Source organism: Penicillium hordei, assembly GCF_028827395.1.
Source record: "Penicillium hordei strain IBT 12815 chromosome Unknown utg000001l_segment0_segment0, whole genome shotgun sequence".
NCBI lineage: Eukaryota > Fungi > Ascomycota > Eurotiomycetes > Eurotiales > Aspergillaceae > Penicillium > Penicillium hordei.
In genome coordinates, this window is record NW_026623142.1 from 2,885,323 (window position 1) to 2,900,335 (window position 15,013).

The 15,013-nt window shown below is 49.5% G+C and overlaps 8 protein-coding genes across 8 annotated transcripts; 3 read left to right on the forward strand and 5 right to left on the reverse strand.

Annotated features, from left to right (window-relative positions):
• Positions 1 to 1,288: 1,288 nt before the first annotated feature.
• N7537_001084 (FMN-binding negative transcriptional regulator) lies at positions 1,289 to 2,068 on the reverse strand (the record flags this gene model as incomplete). Its single annotated transcript, XM_056892142.1, has 1 exon — positions 1,289 to 2,068. The coding sequence occupies one exon, from the start codon at positions 2,066 to 2,068 to the stop codon at positions 1,289 to 1,291; it is 780 nt and encodes a 259-aa protein (XP_056757137.1).
• Positions 2,069 to 3,318: 1,250 nt separating this feature from the next.
• Positions 3,319 to 4,052, reverse strand: N7537_001085 (uncharacterized protein; the record flags this gene model as incomplete). Its single annotated transcript, XM_056892143.1, has 2 exons — positions 3,319 to 3,704; positions 3,794 to 4,052. 2 exons carry the CDS (start codon positions 4,050 to 4,052, stop codon positions 3,319 to 3,321), a joined length of 645 nt encoding a protein of 214 aa, XP_056757138.1.
• Positions 4,053 to 4,803: 751 nt separating this feature from the next.
• On the reverse strand, positions 4,804 to 5,849 carry N7537_001086 (putative oligosaccharyltransferase subunit ribophorin II; the record flags this gene model as incomplete). Its single annotated transcript, XM_056892144.1, has 4 exons — positions 4,804 to 5,043; positions 5,096 to 5,380; positions 5,448 to 5,646; positions 5,704 to 5,849. The coding sequence occupies 4 exons, from the start codon at positions 5,847 to 5,849 to the stop codon at positions 4,804 to 4,806; spliced, it is 870 nt and encodes a 289-aa protein (XP_056757139.1).
• Positions 5,850 to 6,383: 534 nt separating this feature from the next.
• N7537_001087 (putative GPI-anchored cell surface glycoprotein) lies at positions 6,384 to 8,291 on the forward strand (the record flags this gene model as incomplete). Its single annotated transcript, XM_056892145.1, has 1 exon — positions 6,384 to 8,291. The coding sequence occupies one exon, from the start codon at positions 6,384 to 6,386 to the stop codon at positions 8,289 to 8,291; it is 1,908 nt and encodes a 635-aa protein (XP_056757140.1).
• Positions 8,292 to 9,037: 746 nt separating this feature from the next.
• N7537_001088 (uncharacterized protein) lies at positions 9,038 to 9,474 on the forward strand (the record flags this gene model as incomplete). Its single annotated transcript, XM_056892146.1, has 3 exons — positions 9,038 to 9,186; positions 9,284 to 9,348; positions 9,419 to 9,474. The coding sequence occupies 3 exons, from the start codon at positions 9,038 to 9,040 to the stop codon at positions 9,472 to 9,474; spliced, it is 270 nt and encodes an 89-aa protein (XP_056757141.1).
• Positions 9,475 to 9,971: 497 nt separating this feature from the next.
• Positions 9,972 to 12,644, reverse strand: N7537_001089 (putative regulatory protein Ral2; the record flags this gene model as incomplete). The annotated part of the gene is made up of 1 exon (XM_056892147.1): positions 9,972 to 12,644. The coding sequence occupies one exon, from the start codon at positions 12,642 to 12,644 to the stop codon at positions 9,972 to 9,974; it is 2,673 nt and encodes an 890-aa protein (XP_056757142.1).
• Positions 12,645 to 12,918: 274 nt separating this feature from the next.
• On the forward strand, positions 12,919 to 13,107 carry N7537_001090 (uncharacterized protein; the record flags this gene model as incomplete). The annotated part of the gene is made up of 1 exon (XM_056892148.1): positions 12,919 to 13,107. The coding sequence occupies one exon, from the start codon at positions 12,919 to 12,921 to the stop codon at positions 13,105 to 13,107; it is 189 nt and encodes a 62-aa protein (XP_056757143.1).
• A 1,358-nt stretch (positions 13,108 to 14,465) lies between these two features.
• Positions 14,466 to 14,961, reverse strand: N7537_001091 (uncharacterized protein; the record flags this gene model as incomplete). The annotated part of the gene is given in 2 exon segments (XM_056892149.1): positions 14,466 to 14,806; positions 14,823 to 14,961. 2 exon segments carry the CDS (start codon positions 14,959 to 14,961, stop codon positions 14,466 to 14,468), a joined length of 480 nt encoding a protein of 159 aa, XP_056757144.1.
• Between the last annotated feature and the right edge of the window lie 52 nt (positions 14,962 to 15,013).

Genomic DNA, 15,013 nt, shown 5'->3' on the forward strand with positions numbered 1-15,013 from the left:
CGATTTATTCTTAGATATCACGAAATAACAGAAAAAAGGCCAATTAGGCGATGGGGAATTGTGCACGCGACTTGACTTGACCTGAGGCTCCCATTTTCTCCAAATGCTTAGTTTCTCTTCTTTTTTTATTTTTTTATTTTTCTTTTTATTACGTCCTGGATCCACCTTTTCCATATTAAAATGTCAGCCTGTCAACCTCTAACAATGCCCCAAATTGCCCAAGTGGGCCTGATTGAGAGACATAGTGGCTGTACCAGGTTAATTATGTCCATGTTTGATCATGTTTGTCCAAGTTTGTCCAAGTTTGTGCAGCCACTAGGCGAACCCTGCATCACCCTATTCCAAAATGATTCGCTACGTCGGTGAAACATAAAACTAATAATACAATACAATACAATAAAATAAAGAATTTTGAATCCCTTAAATTAGTCCAATTGCATCGAACCATGGACCATCTCAGACTTCCTCAGGGCGTTCCAATCTCGGAAGGTTCAGGTTCTAAAGTTACTCTTCAAAAAGAGGAAATATGACCGTTCACTTGTGCATTTTGTTGCATAAAATCTGGGGAAAAGTCAAGATTTGCGCCGATTTCCCGTTTCCGCCCCCCACTTCTAGGGTGCTTCCAAGGTTGGCCCCCTTCTATTATTATAAATGATCCTCGGTTCTTGGAGATCCCGTGTCTCTGAGATCTGTGGAGAGGGCATGAAACAATCGCACTTCGTCTTTCTCTACATATACAATATGTATTCATATGGACAATAGACACGTAAATGCCCCTAATACAGGGATATGGTTAGAAACTCTGTGCACAGGCCTTTGCCTAAATATGCTTGGCAGTAGACCTTGCAGGAGACTTATAGGAGACGTATATGAGACGTATACGTCAGACCTGTATCTTTGATATGGTGACTCGTATGGAGTACTTGCTATGTTGATCTTGACATGTGTGATCATCTCATTCGACTCGCAGACTCCGAGTGCTACCTCGTATTGATTTAGTGTCAATACATGGCCCCCAAACCCCAACAATAAGGGTGGTAAGGGTGATTAGGTAGACACATTAAAAAGCTAAAAGTGAAACATATCCCGAGGCTGAACTACAATACCAGAACCGTGCTAGTCTACAAAGTACAACCCCCATCTTGAAAGCTTCAACATTTGAATTGAAGATATTTCTGTGAAGGTTCTCTATCATCTATGCATGCTTCTCATTCCTCATGATCAATCGCATCACGTCAAGTGTATGTGCAAAAATCAGATATCTTCTCTAATAAACCCCCGAGGTCACTTACTTCTGCTGATCTTTCAAGGCAGCACGCTCCTTCACACAATCAGCAATGCCCCTCCCAACATCCGACCCCAACTCCTCGAACCCCTTCACAACCCCCTCTCGATCCCCCTCGCCCATTTCCTGACTCATCTTAAACTTCCCCTGCAACCGCTCAACCCGAATCTCAATGCCAATGATGTTCTTCTTCAAAAGCTCTACATAATTTACCGGCGCATCGGAGACATTCCACGCGCTCTTTTTATCACCTCCAGTATACCCCATAATGCCCTCCTCAGACTGCCGCGACAGATCTTGAATCTGTTTCTGCAAAAATGCACCCGTTTCCTCTGCTTTGGAATTGCAGTATACACTGATCTTGCCGTACGCCTGCACGGCGGAGTAGTTCCACGTCGGGACAACTTTGCCGGAGACTGGTTTGGTTTCTATGTAGAATTTGGGTGTCACGTAGTGGTGGTGTGGGCCGTTGAAGAGGACCAACACTTCGTCCGTGAGTTCGAGTTTGTTATTGCCTGCTGCGTTTTGCTCGGCGAGGGCTTCCATCAGGGCTTTTGCTTGTGGGTTTTGCTTCGCCATGTGGCCGCGCAGGATGCCGGCCGGGATTGTGTCATCGTTCTCGGTTGAGGGAGGTACATCGAGGACGAAAGGGATGTGGCTTGATTGGATAAATGTGTAGATCGGGGATTTGATCGCCGTTGTTAGGATGCCCAGTGGGTTGTCGCGGATGAATTGCTGGAGAACGGGGAGTTGTCCTTCGGCGTGGACGCCGCGGAGATACATTGTAGCTGTGACTTTCCAAGGAGAAAGGACCTAGAGGCAAGTATGTTCAATGATCCTATTTAAAGTACGTAGAAAAAAGAAAAGAAGACATTATAAGTATGTGGGAAGGAGTTCATCAATATCAGTCATAGCATAGGGCGTGATTTAGATCGTATCTTACTGACTCCTCCGCCTGAAGGGTTGTCATCCTGTCTCCGTGTTGTGTGATTGGTAGTCGGCACCGAATTATCATCCTTGGACCCCACTTTTATCTGATAAACCCGGGAAATCACAACTTAAGGTTCTAACTCAAAAAAATTGCCTATTCTGTCAGTTGTGAATATAATTTCATCTATACTCCCAACATTGAGACACATTCTATTTGCAACTGAATTCATAATCACACACAGTAAACTGCTCAATTTACGGCACGGGTCAAAAGCCTCGGCCAGTCGTGACTCAAGCGATATGCCGCCATATTTGCCAAAGATCGGAATGTGGTGTTGGGGTTCGACAGGCAATCCGAACTCCTTGGGCAACTAGATTTGTAGCTCCACCCCGTTCATATAGTCTGCTCCATGCTGCATGATGGACACGCCGTCAATATGGAACTTGTCGGGCTGTATTCCTAGAATCCGTGCGGTCCTGGATTTGCCTGCAAAAGACGCAGATGTGATAGACGACTGAACCCCCGCATGAGCCCCATGTGCTCTTCTGGCTGCTCTATCACTTCCTTGTCGTCGGCAAGACTGTGTAATGCCGCTCGCAGCGAGTGAAAGCGAGCGTCTTGAACCACTTAAGCATCCGACATGTCTGTAGCAAATGATTCCGTGGCCGACATGATAGCCAGTGGCATGATTGCCAGGGATGGGATGTATCTTCATATATCGGAAATTGGATGGTGACCTGGCAGGTCTTAGCGGGTTTCAGGCAGACAACTAATTTACTATCAATTATGACCGTTGTGGCGTAACACCAAGGACCATCCCTAAATTGCCTGAACCCTTTTTTTCCCAGTCTTGAGTTCCCTCAGATATTTCGTAGTCATCCGTCTTTAAGCCAAAAGATGAAAGCCCCGAAGGAGAAATTCGTAGCGACTCTGACTAAGACATTTAATATTATCATGAGTAGGGATGACCGAATCAAGGTACTATACAAAAACAGGAAGAATGACGCCAACCAATAATCGAAAATGCACCAGACACACCGAATGATATTTTGGGGGAAAAAACCGCTAAAACAACAGAGCTCACCTGGGCAGAGGATAAAGATCACGTAATACGCGACACAATCTCATCCTTCCCTAACCGCTCCAAGACACCCTTCTTCAATCCGAGGAACCGTTCAATATCACCATGACGCATACCCTGCTTATCCCGCATAGTCAAGACCTGTTGGATAGTCAGGGCATCCAGGAACGATCTGCCGGGGTGACCCGCATGACCGAAGTGTTCGGCTTCTTTTTCCGCGGCCTCCATGAGGCGTTGTCTAGCAGTGACAACCAACAGTGCCGGGTTGGAAGCATGCGGAAAGACAGTTTGCATTGAGCCGGGGCGGTTAAAGGTGCTTGAGTTTGAGAACGTAGGTGATGGGTTGACGGGGCCTATTGATCGGAGGGAAGCGGCGAAGTCGGGGTCCCGACCATCCATGTCGATGGCTGGAAAGTCATTAGTAGATGTTTCCTTCCAGGTCTTGCATGTGTTGCATGGAAGGGAACTTAAAAGAATCGCTGGCGAGTGTACGTACCATCAGACTTCACGCTGGATGCTTGCTCCTTTGAGTGGTATGTTGGACCTTGAGAGGGAGGTGTAGGTGCGCGAGGAGCCGAGGGACTAGCCTGGGGCTTGGGCTTGGGTGTGGGAGCAGGCGAAGGTGTAGACGCTGCTTTGGTTTCTTTCGGAGCTTTGCGCGGGCCCCTCGGCGGAGGAGCTGGCTGCTTGGGGTACTGGCGCCGTGAGGCTGTGCCAGCCGCCGACTTAACGGGCTTTGATGCAGCAGAACCCATTGAGAATGATGAGCTGTGGAATTCGGAAGTGTTGAAGGCGTTTTTTGCGGAGCTTTGAGCGGAGGTCCCGAAGTCGCCTTGGCATTCGATCTGGATGTTCGGGTCTTTTGCCAGCAGAACAGTCGAGACTTTTTGGCACCGGTGTATGCGACTCACACGTAAAATTATTTTGCAAGGTGTCAGAATACCTAAAGATGATAGAAATTCTAAAGGATACTGAACAAGCACTCTATACGTACAGTGTGAGTTGAAATAAAAGCCTGATCTCTGAGGCAGGAGTGTATATGTATATCATCCTGGGTAGGCGGTAAATAAAGCGGTAAGCAATCTAGTCCCGCAAAATCTGCCCTACGTTGTGACGTCAAAAATACATAGTCAACAAACAGCTCCCTTGGGAGTATAAATTATCTAGCGATGTATAGCAACACGTACTCGTCCAATATATATAAAATATGAAGCTGAAGCTGAATGGTAAAATGAAGTTGATAGGATGTATATGTTGGCTCGGCTGCGTATCTGGGGAGCTCCAACCCAAGCTGTGTTACAGACAATATGTAGGATGATCACGTTTGAAGATGATTGAAACTTTCGTGAAATTTCAGTGGAAAACCTGCTATTTTGTAAAGACATACTGGATACGACCACAGTTAAGATATAATACTACTGGAACCTAAGACCACACGGCAGTTTGGGACCGCTATGAGAGTACAACCAGGATCACGGCAGATAAATTTATGCATGTTCCGGAAGTTTACCGGAGACCAGCAAGTCGCCGGCCCTGCACTTCACCCAACGCACGGCTACCACTGACGAATGCGATCGCACCAACAACAGCCATCGCGGGGAGGATCTGGAACAAGTTCCATGATGTGTAGTAGAGGAAGAAGATCCCCTCAAATGCGATCAAAGATCCGAGGAAGATGGCATGCGAGAGAGGGGCAGACTTCATTGCGGTGGGTAGGTGGTTGATGTTGGCGCCGAGGAAGAGCCACTAGAGACAATCTGTAAGCAATGTCGTTTGCACAGCAATGAGAACAACTTACCAAGCCAGCAAGAGCAGGAATAGCAGCGCCGACCATGGCGACAAATGTCAGGGTTATGACAATTGGTGGGCTAGACGCAGAATCCTTGAAGATATGGTGGATCTCGGGCTTCTTGCCGTATCGCTCAGTCTCAACGGTCGGCACGGCCGCTTCGGGGTTATGATCAATCGACAACTTGAACACAGAGCTGTCGTAGGCAACGGAGCTTCCGAATCCACCAATGACAATATGCGCATCAACCGGACCGGACAGGGAAAGGAATTGAATCGGCAGGTCCTTTTGGGTCTGGAGAGCATTTGTTAGCTGCGCCGCGGAAAGTCGTTTGCGGGGGGGGGGGGGGGGGGTTGCATACCAATTCGACTCTTGACTTGCCATTGTCCTTGACACTGAAAGGGTAAGAGATATCTAATCCAGTCTGAGCATCCTTGAGCAAAAGGAAAGCCTGGTCTGGCCGCTTTGCAGAGCTGTCTTCCTGGGCTGTCAAGGTGACGCGTAGGGTATCGGCACCGAAAAGGGAGATGGGCTTGGAGAGCGGCTTAGATGCAGTGAATCTATTTTGAACATGTTGATTAGTTCCACGTACCTTGTATTTGAGTCAATATACATACTGTTCCTTGAAACCTCCATTGACACCAGCACCTTTTGCTTGAACGGCCACGGTGGCATCAGTAAAGCCCCAAGCTGTGGCAGCAGCGCCAGGCAAGGCAGCTGCAGCCAACAGGCAGAATGGAGCGGTGGCCTGCCACAGATGCATTGTGAAAAGAATAACTAAAAGAAAACAGAAATAACAGAAAACAGCTGTAGAGAGCTCGGGGAGATGATGGAGGATGGAGGAGTTGCAGAATAAGGCGGACAAGTGAAGCCGATAAGCGCCGATCAATCGTAGCCCTAATTTCTTTTCTGCTTGACCTCAACATCTTCCATCACTTTATTTCGCCTCATCTACCACAAATACAATTCCAACGTCCGCCTAGTCCTTACCAGCTTGTTTATGAACCCTTTAGAAAATAACTACGGATGGTTGTACCTTTGATCCCGTGAGTACTGCGCCTATAAGTCGGGCCCTAATTCCCAACTTCTCCCCTTCCGCGCACCGCGGTCTTCTGACGTCGACCCTGCACTTCACCTGATGACCCCATATATTCTTATTCCCACACCCTAGTCGCCTGTTATTGGAGGTATTATCTAGTCTTCCATTGTACAGCTCGTTTGATCTATTTACCGCCTGCTGTATTTGCATGGATAGATTATAACTGACAACTTCCGGGCCATTTAGCTTTAAGTCACGATGCCTCCCAAGAAGGGCCAACGTAAGTCGATGCCGGCGCGCATCAATAAAGCGCCTACATTGACACCTTCACGGCGCTCCCCTCGAGTACCTCTCCCATCAAAAAGTACGAATGAGAACGTGCAACCCGCCAAAACGTTGGACCTTACATCCACCTCACCCCAAGACACTTCTATCAACCTTCGTTTTTACACTCCGAACACACCTGTTCCAAGTAATCCGTCTGTTCCAAGTCCTAGTCCACGTGGGAAATCTCCTGAAACACCTTCCTCACGTCGAAGGACCTTTCAGTCTCGTCCGTCACGTCTGTCAAACGTTTACACGCCAACCCTAGAACCCCCGCCCACCAACCCGGGTAGTCGACGAACGAGAAGAACAGCTGCACTTGAAACACCCAAGAAAGAAGCCTCGGACATTGATTTCCCAGAAAGCACTGGTAGCGCTAGCTGGACGGTTGACCACTACATGGGCAGCGTTGAATCCGAAGGAACAGCTGACGGTCCCTCGAGCCCTAACAGTGCCTCCGACATGCGGAACTCATCCCGGGTTCGTAAGCCTACTATGAGGGCCCTTGAATCTTTTGAATCAACTAAGAGGAAACCTCGCCGCAAGAACACGACAGTGTCTACCACCCCGACCGTGGAAACTTCTGCCTCTGCTCCCTCTGCTGTCTCCGTGCCTACCAAGGTTGTGAAAAACAATGTTTCGAAGCAACCAATGAGAAAAACCAGAAAGTCAAAGAGAATGTCCAACTTGAATATGCGGAAGAATGCTGTCTTGATCGGTTGTGATATTGACGTGAAAGTCGCTGGCAAGATACTATATGACTTGACTATTCAGTCTCTAAGCCCTGACTTTACTCTTCCTTACAATTTCCCTGCGTTCTTGGAGCAGCAGCGAAGTGAGTACTTCCGACGCCAAGAGGAAGAAAAATATGGCGTCGACGTGCCCACCATCAAGGCGACCTCGCCAAGTGATGTCGATCTCGACGTCGAAATGATAGGCCAAGAAATCCCACCGCGTGCAATTGCTCCTTCTACCACCCCTCCTACTCCTCCCGCTGGAGTTACCAACGGTGAAGTCTCCCACGATGCAGTCTCCCACGATGCAGTCTCCCACGACGCAGTCACCAGCGGCTCAAGCATTCTGGGCTATAAAAAGCGGTCTGACAGCAAGGTCGACAGCGATGGCTGGGTTCAAACTGGCTATGTCAACTCCAGTGGTGAAGAAGTTGCTCTGATCCCTGAGAAAAGCCACCCCTATTATCCACCTCATACTTACGGCTACGAGGGTCTTCCTTTCCCCCCAGTGCGCGCCAGAACCAGCCAGCAAGCCGAGGCCGATGCCGCCCACAGCTTCGCTCCACTCATGGGAGACCGGAATCTCCCATTTGATGCGACAGCCCCGTTCGTCACTGAAAATGTGGAGGAGGAAAAGGCCAGGGCTCTTGCTCGAACCCCTGTGGCAGCCCCTGCGACCAAGAAGCCACGCGCCCGAAAGCGCCGTCAGACCGCGGCCGCAGATGCCACCGATAAGCCCGCCTCACCCGTCCCCACCGCTACTTCCGAGACTGGCGGACGCAAGTCACAGCGTCGCCGTCGCCAGACTGCCCCTGCTCCCATTGTTCCCTCTTCCACTTCTCCCACCTCTCCTACTTCTCCCCCGACCACTGCGACAAAGGTCCAGTCTTCGGGCCCGGCTGCCGCCGTCGCCCCCGCTGCCACCGAACGCGATAAACCTAAGGTGCAGCGGCTGCGGCTGACCTTGAAGCCAGCGCCCAAGACTGAGGCCTCTGGGGTTAAAGCATCTGGTTCCAACCCCGCCGTGCAGTCCCCTTCCTCTCCCGCTCTCTCCCGTGCTCCGTCCTCCGCACAAACCAGCAAGCGCCGCCGCCGCCGGGCCATGTGAGGCCCTGGTGAGCGTAAAATTATGTTTCCCGCCCGTCTAAAGCCGGGCAAAAATTCTCAATATTCAGTACTTTTGTTTGTTTCTTTCCTTTCTTTCTTCTTGTATGATTACCAGCGGGCGTTTCAAGCATGTATTATTAGCACCGTGGGAGCATACCATGGAGTTTACCATGGTGAATTGTGAGTTTCTTCAGTTGTCTTTGTTGTTTTCCATTAGTATTGCTTCATTCTGTAATTTTGGGAAGCCCACAAAACTCTGATACCTCACGCAGATAATCCAGGCTTGTTCTTCTTAAACCAAGAAGCTTACACTTCTATATGTCAACCAACAGCATTGAGTACCTATATGTAATGGGTGGAACATGATAATTGAGCAAGCTCAATGGAACTATACCGTTGTTCGTAGATAATCCGAGCTTAACGGGATTGGGTAGAGACGTATACTTTGCAGGACAACATAGAATAAAATATTTTGTATATTGTTTTTGGTGCTTGCAAGACAGGTTTTTTCACTCAAATACCATGTAACTTACATTATCCATCCACCGCGTTATCAGTGGTTAAAGAAGAGTCTATTTTACAAGTTACTCTTCCTAATGTAGAGTTATAGTAATGCCTCAGGCGCCAACACCTCCCGGAATCTTCTCTCACAAGAATTCACATCGTCCAATCCATCAACCAAAACATGTAAGGATGCCCCAACAATTTCCTCTAGGCTCGAGTCTATCTAACAAAAGTCAAAGAATAATGGCATCTATCAAAGACCAGAACAGATACCGATCTGTGGATCCCAAAACCCGGCCTCCACGCCCAGTCCAACAACCCGCTCCTTCGCGGCTCCCTAAAGGGGTGGATGATATCCGGAAGACGAAGGAGTACAAGGCTGCTGCACGGAGGTATGTGCCATCCCTCTCTGTATCCTTTTTTTGCTTCGGTCTTTCGATGGCAAATGATACATAGCAACAATGAGAATCTAATCCTCTCTGTTTCTAGATGGACAACAACTATTGTTGGACTACCAATTGTAATGTACACATCGTACATTCTTTATGAGCGACGTGAGTTCCTTATGCTTAGGCAATCTCAACGTTCTTTTGATTGTACATATACTGACTTATCACACGTTAGTCTATGCTGGCAAGAGTCCCAAGCAGCTTGGAGATGTGCAGGCACGGAAGGACTAATTCACTTCTCTTTGTTTTTTGTTGTCCTGAAAGTGGAATTAAACCAAAATGGAGCCTGAAAGGCTGTATAACTGTATATAAGAATCCCTAGCAGAACCTGTCTCTTCTCATCTCTGTTTAAAGCAGTAGCAGTATCTTAAGGGAAGAAAATCACAAATCCGGTTTTAATGCATTTCATTGCATTGATTGTAGACTCCAACGCCGGAAGTCTCAGTATATATCCATGGCTATGGGTAGGCGAGAGCAACCTACCCAGCCCAAATAACATGAACAGAAGAAAGGTACAACATCCAGATGCGTCGTTCCCAAGTTTGGAAGTTTTGTTCTAAATCCTCCTCACATTGCCAGCCTGCTGGGGTAAAAAGCAAGAAGGAAAAAAGCATGTAAAATCCAAAGAAGGTACCTGGAAGAGATCATCTAAAAACCGAAGTGGGACAAGGGTAAGGCGGAGGGAAAGAGATCATATAGCTGTCATAGTATTGAACTACAGGCAACGATCAACTGGCAACACCTTGGGGAATGTGTTGATCGCCTGAGCCAGCCGACTGCGGCACGGATATCGAGTTACTGCCAGTGCTAGCGGGCTTCGAACTACGCTCACGCATGCGACGGCCCTCCATGAGACCACGCAAACCGCGCTTCTGGAGACCGATAACGCTACTTAGATCACCAGTCCAAAGCTCACGTTGGGGACGACGCAACTCGTCTGTGTCACGGCGGTGATGGGTAGACCGGGACTGTGAGCGGCTTTCATCGCCGCTGACCCATTCGGAGTCGGACTGGCTGAAACTAGCGCTGGACGCGGATGTTGCTGTGCTTGGATTACTAATGGAATCTTCGCGGTCGCGGCGGGCTCTGCGCTGGCGGGAATTCTGGGAGACACTGGTGTCGATGCGGAGAGATGGAATCCCTCGAGCGAAGTTGGCGAGATTGCCCCTGCTGCTCGCTGCTGATGCGGAGGTAGCACCGTGCTCTGTGTCGGACGAATCTGATGTGAGTGCACCGTGTTGGGAGTTGCTGTTCTCGCCAACTGTGGGCGCACTGCCGTTGTGGCCGATATAAGCTCCATTCAGAGCTTCGAGCGTGCCTCCTGGTCCGCCATTGAATCCAGTACCACGACCACCACCGGCGGCCATGGCAGCTGCGTTGAATACGGCTGCGGCGTTGCGCCCATCGAGAACTTGATGGAGTCTTTCGACGGTGGCTTCTAGTAGTCCGTCGATCTGGTACGGACGTGCAAGCTGTAAAAGCGAGCAGAGAATTTGTGGTGTGCAAAGCGAGGTGCCTGCGGATGGAAGGGCTGAGGTGTAGAGGTATTGAACCAGCACTTGAAGAGTCAAAATGGTATGGGGGAGGTAGAGCACACGCGGTCGGGAGGTTGGAGCGAGGCTGTGGGCAGATGGAACTTCGAGATTCTCAAGCAGAGACTTCGAAGGTACAGACTGATTGATAAGAGTCGTTGCGTCGGAGCCTATCGAGGGAGTGATGGTAATACTCGAGTTGCGGCTTGGGTGTATCTGGGCCGGACGAAGAGTTGCGATATCTGCAATACCTCCGTCCGACGACTCGCGGAGGAGTTGGATAAAGTAAGGACCCCAGCGCCGAGTTAAGACGCGGGAGTTGACGGAGATACGTTCTCCCCCGACAGCCTGCAACTCCATGTCGGCCATCTCTGGCAAAGATTGTGCGAGTTTGCCTAGCTCATCGGATGCGGCAGACAATGGCCGCCCACCTGATGTCAACTGTACTAGTTTCTTCTGCAATGATGCTGGAACGGAAGAGGAGCTGTAAGACTTGTATCCTGAGGTTGGAGAAGTGCGGCAAGAATTGTTGTAGAGTCCAAATGCCTCCAGTTCGACCAGGCAAACGTGCGAAAAGTTGATTCGTCGGTGGTTGTAATCATCGACAAGGCTTCGCTTCCTGTGTCCAAGAATCACAAAAGAATTACGCCGAGGCCAAAGCACTCCTCGGTTCCAACTACCCTGTCCAAATACCGATCCTCCGGCATCAATACGGCCCCAAGTCAATGTTTTTAGGTCAAGAGCCCACAGCGCATATTCTTGCTTTGATGAAGTCAGGTAGGTACCACTAACAACAAAATGGCCATTAATAATGCCACCGTTTGGGAAACGCAGTCCCGGAGGTGAGGCTTGGCTCTGCATAGGTCGTTCGACAAGGCGTCCGTCCGGCAGGCGCACCTGCAGCTCCAGCTTGACATCGAGGAAATTGTAGTTGGAGTATATCAGCATGGGGCAACCTGGCGATTCAGTGCTATCTTGAATCGGCTCATGCTGATCACGGTCTGGGGCTGAGGATCCAATTTCGGACACATCCATTCCCACCAGAGGAGCTACGACACTGCGATAAGCGCCGCAGCTCCTTCCCAGGGGGCTAGTGTTGGTCCACTTGAGGCTCCGCAGGTTGAAGACACTAATTTGTTCGATGTAATGATTGGAACTATCCTGGCCTCCGACCACCACCATCTCCGCACCTCCGAAGCCGTCAATATCCACGCCGAGTGTACCTTGATGACTGGAGGATTCGGGATTATTGTGAATGGCAGATAGTGGTGCACTGGCAGATGTGAAGCAAGCGCTCGACGGTAGGATCGTAGCGCAGTGTGCATAGCGCCCCTGAGGAGATTCATGAGCAGCAACACGCGTCCATGCCCTCGATGGTACATCGAAAATGTGAATATCCGACATAACCACGACTTCCGATTGCGACTGTGATTGCGGTTCCGCGGGGTTCTCGAGGTCCTTTGGCGCAGTTGGTGCGGGTGACATGCCTCCATAACAGACCAACTTGTTATCCCCCAAAGCACACACACTGTGGAAATACCGCGGCGGTGGAACATCTCCAGCGGGCTCGACCTTCGTCCAATGTCGCCGAATCAAATCCAGTTCGTAAAGGTCGGAGGTGAGTTGAGGGCGGCTGCGCGAGAGGATCCGGCCTCCGAACACGTATAGCTTATCGCCCAGTATGGTTGTAGTGGCACCGACGAGAGGACGGGGTTCCTTGCCGGTCGTTCGCCGCACGTTGCATACCAGACCAGATAGATTTATAGGCCCAGAGGTAGACTGCTGGTTCAGGGACGGTGAGGCTCCCGGCGCAGAATCCTCTCGCCCTGAGTCCATATACCCCAGGCTCGACTGACTTCGCGACATCATGGTGGGCGAATTTCCGGTCCGCTTTCAACGGAGACAATCGTGTGGGTAGCCGTTGAGCCCCTGTTTCAGTTCACCCAATATCACTCGCATGCGATGAGGCGTTTTTCGCTCGAGTGCGGTATTCTCGGAGAATATTCCCGGGGCGGATTGTGTGTCTGGTACGGCTCGAAATGGTGGGTTGTGGGGGGGGGGTCGGAAAAAGGGGGTGGTTCCCCGCGACGCCGCAACTTTGGCGGCAGGCTTCACAATGGGGAGATGAATGAAAAACTAGACAATGCAGACTACTGCCGATCGTATGGATGAGCGTACAGTTCTGGCCGAAGTATCAGCCGTCAAGTTTGGAAATGGCACAAAAAGTGTTTACCGCTTTTCTTCACATGCCCCTCCACCCCAGAACCTTCAAGATATCAGGTTGGAATTTTATATCTTCGATTTGAATGGGAAAATCCTTGGACTTATATAGAAATGCACTTCACCCCGAACCTCTTCCTAGTATCTTCGGTGCTAACCTAGTCAACAACATAGAACTACCACAACTTATTCGACTCGTGAACGATAAGATCGAACGTCTAAAAAGCAACCAAGAAGTATATGTAAACAATATGCTTTAAACGAGACTCCTATAAGATGTTGAGAAGCAGATGGTTGGGAACTGCCCAAACAGCCCGGGATTCATTCTCGCTGGTCCGAATATGCAGGTTATCAGTTCATTCACTTGATTAGGTATTTGCAGCTGTTCCTGGGGAGTCCTTTCGCTATCTTGTTCTACCACCTGTGGAAAGTCCAGCAGACCGGTCTGTGTTTGGTGCAGGACGAGTTTTCGTCTGCCATTCTGAAGGGTCTAGTGAGAGACCACATATAGACGGAGTAGATACGTGACCAAAATAACCAGGAGTTGGGGCATACCAAGGGGGGGTTTCACGAGCGTTTCATGAGCGGAGGTAATAATTATGAGACTAAAGGAAGCCTTCCGCTGTCATCTATGTCGATCTCGGTGAATATTTGCTGGCAGGTCTTTCAAGATCTTTCAAGAATCATCTAGTGCAGCGCAACGATCATAAACACGCATTATACATTCATTGAATTGAACCATATTCGCCAGAACTAAACCCAGATGGGCTAAGTACATGGTGGCCTCCCTCTTTCAATATATCGATGCTCTTTGCCTCCTGGACTACCAGCTGTGGGGCAATTTGACGCAAAATGTCTTTGGTAAACGCTGCGGAAGTCATTGCAGCATACCCCTGCCAGTCCCTGTTCTTATGCGAGTCTGCATAGTCACAAATGCCTCGGATCACAAGGCAGGGAAAGTGATCCATCATCCCAGCTGCGTTCATTTCAATACACAGAATATCCTTTTGCGCAGCCTCATCTCGCATTGAAGCGTCCTTCACAATCTGATTAGCCGAGGCGATTAGGCCGTAATGAATTGCTGGATTGTCATCGTATTCCGTGCGTGGAGACCGCGAAACCAGGCCAGATGGATCATCGCCACATAATACAGCACAAGATGATTCACTATCCATCAAATGGGAAATGTGACTTCGATATAGCCGATCACTTGCCGGATCTGGACGCTGATACCCCTTGGTCGAGTCGATATAACCACGTTATGGTTCCCAATTCGACCCAAGGTATAGTCGTTTGTGTCCTGGGGAGACCGATATACGGGGACGAAATGGCTTTCGTCGAGGAACTCTCGGGCCGCAACATATTCAGCGGTGATGGCGCAAATCCAACCTACAGTGTAGTTCTCCGGGTTAGACATCGTTGAATGAGGAGCTAGTCTTCTATCCCCTTCAATATTTAGTAGTCGAGATACTAGATCAGCATTGATAGCTCTCTATTGAAACTTTTCAGGCGTAAGAGCCAGTCGCTAGCACATTTCTCACTTTTAGTGCGTTTTTTCTTGGGCTTTAGCACTTTGCGTTCCTTTGGACTCTCCGGTACTATAGTAGGTTCCTGAATTGCCGTGATTTTGGAAGGCATATTCAGCGGCGCGATTTTGGTAAAATCATCCATCCACTTCGTGCCCTGTAGCAGATCCTCAAGCGGAAACACAACTTTGTCGTACAAAATGTTTCTCCGTTGCTTGAGGGCCTCCTTCCATTCGCGGGTGGATGATTCTTTGATGTAAGGTGCCTGATTGAAGGTGTCAGGCTCTAGACAGTGACGAACTATCTTGCCAGTGGCTCAGCTGTGACTTGTTCCAGAATGGCGTAGACGAGAAGAGCATGTCGAATTGCACCAAGCTGTTGCTGCTTGCTTGTTGAGTGGGTGGCTGTAGCAAGAGGCACACCAGATGTTCTCTCTGCATTTTTCCCATCATATCATTGCTCTGGCAGGTGCAGCACATTTGCTCGCGAAGG